General features: G+C 61.7%; 2 protein-coding genes across 2 annotated transcripts in view; one reads left to right on the forward strand and one right to left on the reverse strand.

Annotated features, from left to right (window-relative positions):
• Positions 1-2,327, forward strand: part of OAZ1 (ornithine decarboxylase antizyme 1) — a 3,705-nt gene extending 1,378 nt beyond the window's left edge. Inside the window, 5 exon segments of the mRNA XM_011372634.2 lie at positions 339-396; positions 398-484; positions 878-1,050; positions 1,388-1,473; positions 1,771-2,327. Of these exon segments, the coding sequence (XP_011370936.1) occupies positions 339-396; positions 398-484; positions 878-1,050; positions 1,388-1,473; positions 1,771-1,904 (538 nt within the window). The 3' untranslated portion in view covers positions 1,905-2,327.
• Positions 2,328-2,691: 364 nt separating this feature from the next.
• On the reverse strand, positions 2,692-6,953 carry PEAK3 (PEAK family member 3). The gene is made up of 3 exons (XM_011372635.2): positions 6,751-6,953; positions 5,787-6,325; positions 2,692-5,193 (listed from the first exon to the last, which is right to left on the reverse strand). The coding sequence occupies exons 1-3, from the start codon at positions 6,830-6,832 to the stop codon at positions 4,417-4,419; spliced, it is 1,398 nt and encodes a 465-aa protein (XP_011370937.1). The 5' UTR covers positions 6,833-6,953; the 3' UTR covers positions 2,692-4,416.
• Between the last annotated feature and the right edge of the window lie 3,099 nt (positions 6,954-10,052).

The following is a 10,052-nucleotide window of genomic DNA, read 5'->3' on the forward strand; positions in this document are numbered from 1 at the left end:
AGAAATGGGAAGCGGAGACTGGGGGGGATGGGTTGGGTTGGTGAGGCTGTGCCTGTCTCCTAGGCGATGTGGGGGCGGAAGGCACCAAGTGGGGTTTGGGTCTGAGGCCCGTCACCGCGGAGGCCATCCATCTAAGTGGTCTGTCTTTCTGAGTCCTTGGGCGGAGCCTTTGAGCTGCCCCAGGCAGAGGTGATCAAGTGTAAACATGGAACTTGGAGGGTGGGGGGCAGGGATCCTAGGTGGGCAAGGACTCCGGTATCCTTGGTCTGCAGGTGGCTTGGCTGAAGCTCGCTTTGTCAGGAAAGGCCAGTGTTGCTAACTAGCCCTTTTTCCTCCAGCTCCAGGGTCTCTGTTAACTGCTGTAGTCACCTGGGTCCAGGGCCTCAGTGGTGCTCCTGATGCCCCTCACCCACCCCTGAAGATCCCAGGTGGGCGAGGGAATAGTCAGCGGGATCACAGTCTGTCAGCTAACTTAGTTTACTCTGTAAGTACTCTGGGTGGGGTGGTGCGGTGGGTGGGGGAGGGAGGGAGGTCCCAGCCCTTGCTGCCCCGTGGTAGAGAGTTCTGGTGCACTGCCCTATGGCGTCATCTACACGATTTTGTTGACTCCTTTGAATCCGGAAATCAGGATGCACACACTTGCAGGCTGTGGCCAGGCCCTGCCCAAGCACAGGTAGCCCTTGGCGAGTTGTCACCTGAGCTGAGCCACCTCCCCTCAGATGCCTGGGAGGCCTCATACACAGATGACAGCACCGCAGGGTTGGGTGACCAGCCGTGTGCGTACTTTTCTGGGTTTTCCCCCTTGATGGCACCGAGGAGAAGATCCCAGCCTGTGAGAGTTGGTGTGGAAGGGCGGCCTTGTCTTCTCCCTGTGCAGGACAATCGGCTGAATGTGACAGAGGAACTAACGTCCAACGACAAGGCCAGAATTCTCAACCTCCAGACCAGGCTCACAGACGCCAAGCGCGTCCACTGGAGGGCGGTGCTGAGCAGTGGCAGCCTGTACGTGGAGATTCCAGGCGGCGCTCTGCCCGAGGGGGCCAAGGACAGGTGAGGGCCCCCTGAGAGTCACCACTCACCCCCGGGGAGGCGGAGCCTGAGTCAGGAGCCAGACGGGCCTGAGGGGTACATTTTCGAGCAGTGGACCAACAATTTTCAGGATTCCCCCTAGGGGACATTGGGCCATAGCTGGGGACTTATGTGGTTGTCACACTGGGGGTGCTCCTGGTGTTGAGTAGGTGGGGCCGGGGATGCTCAATACCCCCAGTGCGCAGGACAGTCTCCCACAGAGGATGGCTGGTTCCAAGGGGTGATCTGGCAGAAGGGTGCTGTGGTTCACCGGGCCTTGGAGAGGGGCGGGCGGGCAGATCTTGACGCGGCGCTTCAGCTTTGCAGTCCTTCTCGAATTTGCTGAGGAGCAGCTGCACACTGACCACGTCTTCATTTGCTTCCACAAGAACCGCGACGACAGAGGTGGGTGACCAGCGGGGCCATCTGCTCCTGCCGGGTTGAAAGGAGAAGGCCACCCACTCCCTGTGGGGCAGGGCCTGGGGTGTAGCCTGCCGCCCATGGTCCCACTCTCAGACCTTGGCGCCCACTCATCCTGTCCACGGCTCAGGCCACACCCTGCTGCTGTCCCCACTCTGCCCTGCCCCCTCCCTGTTGGCAAAGCCCCCGGGCCTGCCTTTAGGGGCTGTCATGTGGGTGGGCAGGTGGGCTCTAAGCCCAGGTGCTGGCAGCCTGGCAGTTCTGACTCGGTTTCCTCCACAGCCGCCCTGCTCCGCACCTTCAGCTTTATGGGCTTTGAGATTGTGAGACCAGGGCACCCCCTTGTCCCCAAGAGACCCGACGCTTGCTTCATGGCCTACACGTTTGAGAGAGAGTCTTCTGATGAGGTCGGCTAGTGGCCGAGCCGCCTGCACCCCTCACCTTCGCCGCCACCCCCAGGTCACCACAGACCGCAGCCCCTTTGTCGCGCTTACGCCAGCGGTGTGACCAACTGCGCACGGGGTGCAGCTGCCAGGCCCGCCTCCCCTCTTCTGGGTTTGTCCGCATGTTGTAATTGTGCAAATAAACGCTTACTCCAAATTAGCGATATATTTCTTGAAGTTTAATATTGTGTTTGTGATACTGAAGTATTTGCTTTAATTCTAAATAAAAATTTATATTTTACTTTTTTATTGCTGGTTTAAGATGATTCAGATTATCCTTGTACTTCGAGCAGGAATTTATTTGAAGTTTTGGAAACAGTTTTAGGTCTTAACTTGGAAAGACGTATTAATCTATTCTATTGCTCTCAAAAATCAAATAAAACTGATTACATCTCAGACCTGTTTTCGGCTCAGTGGTGTCAAGGTTCCTGGAGGCTGGCAGGGGTGTCTTGGGCTGGGGGTAGGGGTGCCGTGCAAGCCTCCTGAGTGACCCCTTTGACAGGGTGGGGGGACCTGGTATGGTAAGTCAAGGGCTTGGTCTCACCTTTGGCCACAGCCAGGTTTCCTTTGAAGGTGCTGGCTGTGAGGCTGGTGCAGAGTCCCAGATCCCCACCCCGCTACCTTTGCCTCATCCTTCTTGTCTCTGGGCTGCTCTGAAGCACCGCACCCCACCCTACACTTTGGACTCCCTTTTCCTATGACCTGGAGGCTGGCCAACTTCTTGCTCATCCTTGATGCCTCGACCTCTGCCTGAGGCTGGGGCTAGCTAGGGACTTTTTCAGTGGGCATGTGGAAGTGTGACTGGGCCCCCCTTCAGTGTCTGAGGACTCCCGTGCATCCTCATTGCTTCTGGAGGCAGGGCGTTGCAGTGCACAGCTGGGGCAGGAGCACTCCTGGCAGAGATGGTCCCCTAGTTGGGGGCGAGGGTTGGGGGTTGTGCTGAAGGCCTGGACAGGCGGGACTGCAATGCCACCTGCTGGCTGCATGGGGGAGCATCGCCCCGCTCACATCTAGGCTGCGGATGAGACATGGGCTGCAGAGGGAAGGGGAAAGGTGCTGGGGGACTGGAGTTCATCTGGGTGTGGGGTGGGTTAGTTGGCCACCTGAGTGAATATAGAGCCAGTCTTCAAAGGCCTGGGAGACGGAGCTGGACACACACTCCCAGGCAGAGAGGGCGTTGGGCCAGGATGCGGAAGGGCGAATCAGAGTAGAGGGGAGGGCGCTTCCAGGAGAAGGTGGAGCTTGGGCGAGGCCCGGAGGCCAGAGGGTACCTCCATGGCGGGCAGTGTGGCGGAGGTCGGGACGGCCTGCGGATCCCTGAGAGGAGCTCCAGTGTATTCCGGGGGCCCTAGGGTGTCATGGGAGAGGTCTGAGCAGGACAGGGGCCTGGTCATTCCGGGGGTCACCAAGATTCCTCAGAATCACCATGCTAGGGGTTGGGGAATGAGGCAGCGCGATGAGGCCCCAGGCCAGAGCACCTGTGTCCATTTTTCAGAGGCACAAACCGAGAGCCTGTTCTCTCTCTCATGTCCCTGATGAGTCTTGCACACGGTTTGTTTATTCCATCGTCCTGTCCCACTAATTAGGCACTGTGTGTTAAACCTGGCAGCCGTCCTGAGGGAACTCACAGCCTGATGGGTAAGGTGGACAAGTGACAGGTCTGAGGTGAATAAACACTTCCAGGTGGAGATCAATGCTCTGGGGCAGAGGGGAAGCAGAGTGAGGAGCTGGGAAGGGCCCAGGGGCCCACTTTATTTACTTAAAAGAGGTGGGGCGGCACAGTCTGGCAGAGGGGACAGTTCATGCAAAGGCTGGGTAGCCGGACAGAATTACTTGGGACAGAGACAGCAAGGAGGCCATGGTGGGTGGAGAGAGCATGGGGGAGGCGGCAGGATATGAGAACATCAGGGAGGTGAGTTCACACCTCGCTGGGGTGGGCTGTGCTGGGCGGGCTCCTTTCCCTCCCCTCCCCCTAGAAGCCCCCTGACAAGGACAGTCACACTGGAGGAGTCACTGGCCATCTCCAGCACCAGGGGGTTCTCCAGGACCAGGCGTATGTCCCACGTGGGCACTGAAAGAAGTGTCTGAGCCATAGTGGAGACAAAGACTGTGGGCCTGGCATTAGAAGGGCACCCTGGCTTCTGGAAGGCGGGGGGGAGGGACACACACTCAGAGTGACATTGATTGGCAGGGAGCATCCTCACCCGGAAGAGAGGTGAGTGGTCTTGGCATCAGAAAGCGTCAGCTGGCACTGGCCGTTAGCTCCCTGCCCTCTTGGGGAGGCCTTGGGCCTAAGTCCCCAGCATGGAAGGGGCAGGCGTTGCAGGGAGCGTCCCCACTGGGGCACTCTCTGCCGGCCTTCTGGCTCCTTCTGGAAGGGGGGACCTACCCTACTGTGGAGACACTGCCATCATCCCCATCTCTGAGAAAGGGGCGCCTGCCTCTTGGAGAGGTCCTGGAACAGGCGCGTCGGCTCTGGGAGGGCTCAGCCCCACAGCAGGTCCAGGGCGCAGCCCACCGACGCCTCGGTGGCCTCCAGCAGGTATTCACAGCACAGCCAGTCCTCCAGGCCAGGCGCCTCCCCGCCCGCGGCCCGCTCCGCCAGGTGAAGGACCAGCAGCGCGCGGCGCACCCGCAGCCAGGGCCCTAGCGGTGCTCCGCGGCTCCGGAGCGCGGCCCCCGGGCCCCAGAGCAGTGTCTGCAGCGCGCCGCGCGTCAGGGCAGCCGAGGGTCGCGCGCGGGCCAGCTGGGCTGCCAGGCGCTCCAAGCCAGCGGTCAAGGGCGTGGCCAAGGGCACGCGGCCGAGCAGCGCGCGAAGCAGGCGACCCAGTTGCAGCGCGTGAGCGCCCAAGGGTTCCGGCGGCCGTGGGCGGACTTGGCCAAAGTCTGCGAGCAGCAGGCGCGGGGGCCCCCAGGCCGCGCAGCCCCGCGGCGCCGCCAGCAGCAGGTTCTCCGGGCGCAGCTCCGCCAGAGCGGCGCCCCGGGCCTCCAGGCACTCCAGGGCCGCGCTCAGCTGCAGCAGCAGCAGGGCCAGGGCCCAGGCGAAGTCCGCGGGCCTCCGCGCGCCCGCCTCCGCCAGCCACTGCGCCACTGTGCACTCTGGCTCCTCCGCTGTTAGGGCCACGGGGCCACTCCAGGGCGCCTCCGGCAGCTCACTCTTGGGCACCAGGCCGCACAGCCCCTGGACGTTGAAGTGCGCGGGGAGCGAGGCCTGAAGCTCCAGGCCCCACGGGTGAGGCTCCTTGGCTCCGGGCTTCGGCACCTGTGGGGCAGAGGGGGCCCTCAGGGCTCGTCCAGGGAGCCCCCCAAACCAGCCCAGCATGCCCTAGCCATTCTATCTGCCCGGAAGCCTTTTGGCCCTACCTACTGTCTGGCTGTGGGGGGAGGCAGCCTCCAGAAGCGGGGATTGGGCCCCGGATAACACATTCCATTTAATTGATGAGAGTCCTCCAAAATGGTGATGTGTCTGATGCTTGGTGGTACACCTTACTCAACAGGATTTTTTTTTTTTTCCCCTTATCGGGACGTAAAACAGAAGCATCTGATGACCAAATGTGACGTTTGCATCATTATTACTATTGAAAGTGGTAGCTGTCAGCCAGCTGTGGCCGAACTCAGTGGCTTCTAGCCAGAATTCACTGGGGAGTGAGTTAAAATGCAGATCTGTGGGCCCCTGAGCGGAGTGGGGGAGGGGTTTTAACGAGATCCCCGGGTATTTGAGAAACATGGTTCCAAGGGCTGTTAATTCATGTTAGTTGCCAAATAAGCAGGTAAACGCAAACTGCGAGTGTGGGTTCCGCCTAGGAGGGAAAATTGAGGGGCGCTTCCGGGAGGAAGGGGGTGCAGGCGGCTCACCTTGGCGGCCAGGACGTGCCACATCTCCTTGTCGACCCGAGCCGTGCGGTAGTAGAGGGCCTCCCCGCTCTCCACGCAGGGAGACCTGTCCAGGAGGCGGAAGCTGTGGCCAGGGCGGCAGGGGCCCGGGCGGCCCCCCAGGAACCGCGCGCGGAGCAGCGCGTGCACGCTGCGCAGACCCTCCAGCTGGCGGGCCTCCAGCATGGCGTGCACGTCCTCCGGGCGCAGCAAGTCATGGATGGACAGGCCCAGCTCCATGTCTGAGGAGCACAAGAGGAGCTCTGCGTGGAGACAGGCCGACCCCGCCTTGTCGTCACCTGCCTGGCTCTCATCCACACTGCGGGACCCCAGAAGGGGCCTCCGAGCCTGCCCTGCTGGAGTCGGGCTGGGCTTGGGGACCCTGTGGGCAGGCAGGGACCGGGCCCTGGCCAGGGTCTTGTTGGGCAGGGGTGGGGGCGAGACCAGCGGGTCGGTCGAGGAGGACCCGGATGTCCGCGGTCGGCAGGCCTTGGAGGGCAGCAGGTGGGCACGGACCTTACCTGTGGGGCGGGGAGAGGACACAGAGCATGAGGCCCTGGACACAGACCGCACCCCTGGGCCCCATGCCCCATCTCCGAAATGGAAATAAAACCAGCACCCATCTGCCCTGTGCCCTGTGGGGCAGGGACGCCACCCCGTGCACAGACGAGGGGCCGGGCTCAGAGCAGTGACAGTCAGCGGCGGTCGGGCGTCAGGTGGCCGCTTCCCTGCGTGGCTCTGGGCAGCCGACCGCACCTCCCTCAACTCCCTTTCCCTCATCTTTACAAGCTGGTGAGCTCGGCCTCTTTTTCTGTCTTTTCTTTAACAGAGATGGGAGAAAAGCTAATCGAGCCGATGGCCAGAGAGACTCCGCCCCCTTGCTCTGGCCACCCTGGGGGGGGGGGTCTGGCCACCGCCTCCCAGCCCGCGCCCCTCGGTGGCTCACCAAGGTTGCTGTAGGTGGGTTGCGTCGGCCAGGTGGGGGCGCTGGGTCCGGGGGTCGCAGTGGGTGGCTCTGGACTGTTCATGCTGCTGAGCCCGGGCGTGCGTGCGGGGCGTGTGCGGGGTCTCCGCGGCGGCGGCGGGGGGCGTGGTGCCGGGCCCTGGGCGAGAGCAGGGCGGTCTGCGCACCTTGTCTTCTTGCCCAGCCCCGACCCCGCTGTGTGGCCCTGGGAGTGTTTCTCTCCCTCTCTGGGCTCTTTTCCTCATCCGTGAGGCTGGAGTGTCACCCATCAACCTTTCCGGAAGCTGGGAAGGACCCTGTACTTTCATGGCGTGGATGGACTGTCCAGCAGTGAGGACAAGCCACCTGGAGGACGGCTGGGGACTGCTGACAATACTCAGGGACCTGAGCTCGGGCCTTGTCGCCTCAAGCCAGTGGCAGCCCAGCCCCCCCGCTCTGCCCCACCTAGAGTCCGGGTCACCCCGACCTTGGCAAGTGGCCGCTTCTGCCCTCTCCCTGCCCCAGCACCCCTCCAGGAGCCCCTCACCTTCAAGACGGGCGTGACCGCAGAGCAGAGGGCCTTGGGGACAGATTCCTGATGGCTGCAGCCCCTGGGCTGTCTGACCTGTCACTGGCGGAGAGCCGGAAACGCCTGTGCAACAGCCAGACCGCAGGCCGGGCCAGGGCTGAGGCCCTCCTGCACCACCTCCCCGGGGACAGGCCCGCGGATCAGAGGTGGGGGCAGTATTCCAGGCCGGAGTGGCAGCCTGGGTGGACGCCGGGAGGTGGCACCCGGAAGCAAACAGTCCAGGGCTGAGAGCCCAGCGGGGACAGGTGGCGAAGACGCTGAGGTCTCGCCGGTCACTGCACAGGGCGGGCAGCTCCGGGGAGCCCGAGGAGGTCAGGGGAGCCGGATGCGTGAGGTCGGCCACCTTTGGGGAGGGCAGGGAACCCCAGTGACGACTGTTCGGGAAGAAACGCAAGCAGGGCTGTGTCCTCTGTGGCTTTGACTTCCTGGAGAACCACTTCCCCTTCTGTGGGACCTTCCGAGAAGCCCCCGCCCATCCCGGGACCCTCAACCCAACTCTGGGCGCCCCGTGCTCTGGGCGGTGGCACTGCAGTCAGCTCGGCCCTGTTCTGACTTGCCGTGTGCCCCGGGCAAACCCACCTGTCTCTGTGTTCAGTGAAAAAAAGTGCCCCCCAGTCTTCACAGCCGCACTAGCTGGTCTGCCTTTAAAAAATGGAATGATCTCACTTCCTACCCCTTCGCCACCCGGGGTCTCCCCTCCTCTGGCCCTGTACCCCAAGAATAAGACAGGATTCAGGAAGCCTGGATCTTGACCTGGTTTGAACTGGGCCTCGGGCAGCCGCTGAAGATGGGGAAGCTCAGGAATGAGGCAACCGTTTTGCCTTCCTTTGCTGCAGGAAGAAATGAGCCCCCCCCCACTCCACCCTCCAGCTTCTTTGAAATCAGGCACGGAGGGGTCACCCCACAGCCCCCGACACACCCCTCTCCTGCTCCTGTCCTCTGCAGGGCAGAGACCGGAACTTCCCGTGTTCGCATGGGGAAGCAGGTGTCAGTAACAGGCTGCCCTTGGCCATGGCTTCTGCTGACGGCTCCTTCCGGAGACAGCACAGGCCTTCAGGGGCCAGCGGGGTTTGAGCCCTGACACCGGACTCTGTGCCTCAGTTTCCTCAGCTATCCAGTGGGGGTCGAAGTGAGGATGATGTACTTATTAATAATATGTCCGGCGTTCAGGGCTGGCTGCCTTTCTCCAGAGCCCCCCAGAGGCAGGGAAGCTGATGGGCCCCCCTTAGAAAAGGAGCCCTCCCAGGCCCTGGGGGAGAAAGCCACCAGCTCAGGCACGGTGGGGAGGGGGTGGGCCTGGGCCTCCTGCCTCCTGTCTTCCCTACCGCTTGCCCTGCCCCCGGCCCAAGCTTGCGGCAGGGGTTCCCCGACTGCCCGGTTCCACTTGCCTCCCCCTAGCTGAGCAAATGCTCTCCGGCCTCCAACCCTCCCTTTGTCCATCTGTACAGTGGGGTCATAGCAGGACCCAGCTCACGGGGCTGTCATCGGCGTGAAAGCGCCCCTGAAGTGTGACCTCTAACCTTTCACTACAGCTCGGTCATTCTCTCTCCACAATCATCCTGTGACTCAGGGTCAGCTCTGTGGCTGGATCCAGGCAGCTCCCACCGGGGACCCCAACACCCCCTTATCCCTCGTTCTTGCTTTCTGCCCCTACTCCTCCCATGAGAAGAAAAAACAAAACCTGAGGTGTGTTATTAAACTCGTTTCATTTTTATTGGATTCCAACCAAATACAGCAGGATGGGGCGGGAAGCCGGGGGTCTCAGTTCATGTCGGGACGGGGGGGGTGGGCAGAGGGGGCTGGGAGGTTTCGCTATGTGACTTTCTGTAAACCCTAAGCTGCAGAGAACTACCCCCTCTGTCTCGATGATGCTAAAGGCACTTGGATGTCGTTTTGAAAGGCCCTCGGGGTTGTCATGGCAACCAAGGTCAGGAGGATGCTAAGCGAACAAAACTAGTGGATTGTGCCCAACTTGGGTGGAGTGTGGGCCTGCTGGATACCCGCCTTCGGCCCTCACATCTGTCCACGAATGGGGTTGGGACAGGGTCCCCATCTTGGCTGGCTGTGGTCAGCGGCCCGTCACCTAGCCCTCCTGGCCTGTGTGCACGTCGTGGGGGAAGGACCAGGGCCTCCAGTGCTCCCAGCCACAGCCCTGGGAGAATGGCTGGTGTCCCCTTCCGAGGTTTGTCTGAATCCTTTGCTCAAAACCTCCAGGGCCGACCCATCTTTCTCACTGGCTCATGGTGAGGGATCCAGGATCCAGGTCTACCATCCAGCCCATCCACATAGAGTGATGGGTTTGACCCTCAGGCCCACTTTACAGACGAGGACACTGATGGTCCAGGTGGCCCTCAGTCACCAGCCGAGACTGCACAGCTAGGCGAGAACAGAGCTGGCTTTCAGCCTTCCTACGAGGTCCTTGAGAATACTGTCCTAATCTGGTTAGTGGCCCAGCTCCGCTCTAGCTGGGGTCACGGCCCGCAACGTGACCTACGCCTCTTCCCCTAACCGTTATTTGGCCGAGGTAGAGAGTGGGGGTAAGAACCAGGCTGGAGGAGGCAGGGGCATGGACGGTCCCCGTCTGGTGTCTGAATACTTCTGCGGAAGTATTCTGCTTGCTTACACCCAGAGACGGAGAACTCAATACCTGAAGAGCCACAGGTAGCGACTTTGGGGAAGCTCTTCCTTAACCTCATTTACAATTTGCCTGTGACCC

The sequence above is a fragment of the Pteropus vampyrus genome, unplaced genomic scaffold, assembly GCF_000151845.1.
Source record: "Pteropus vampyrus isolate Shadow unplaced genomic scaffold, Pvam_2.0 Scaffold212, whole genome shotgun sequence".
Taxonomy (NCBI): domain Eukaryota; kingdom Metazoa; phylum Chordata; class Mammalia; order Chiroptera; family Pteropodidae; genus Pteropus; species Pteropus vampyrus.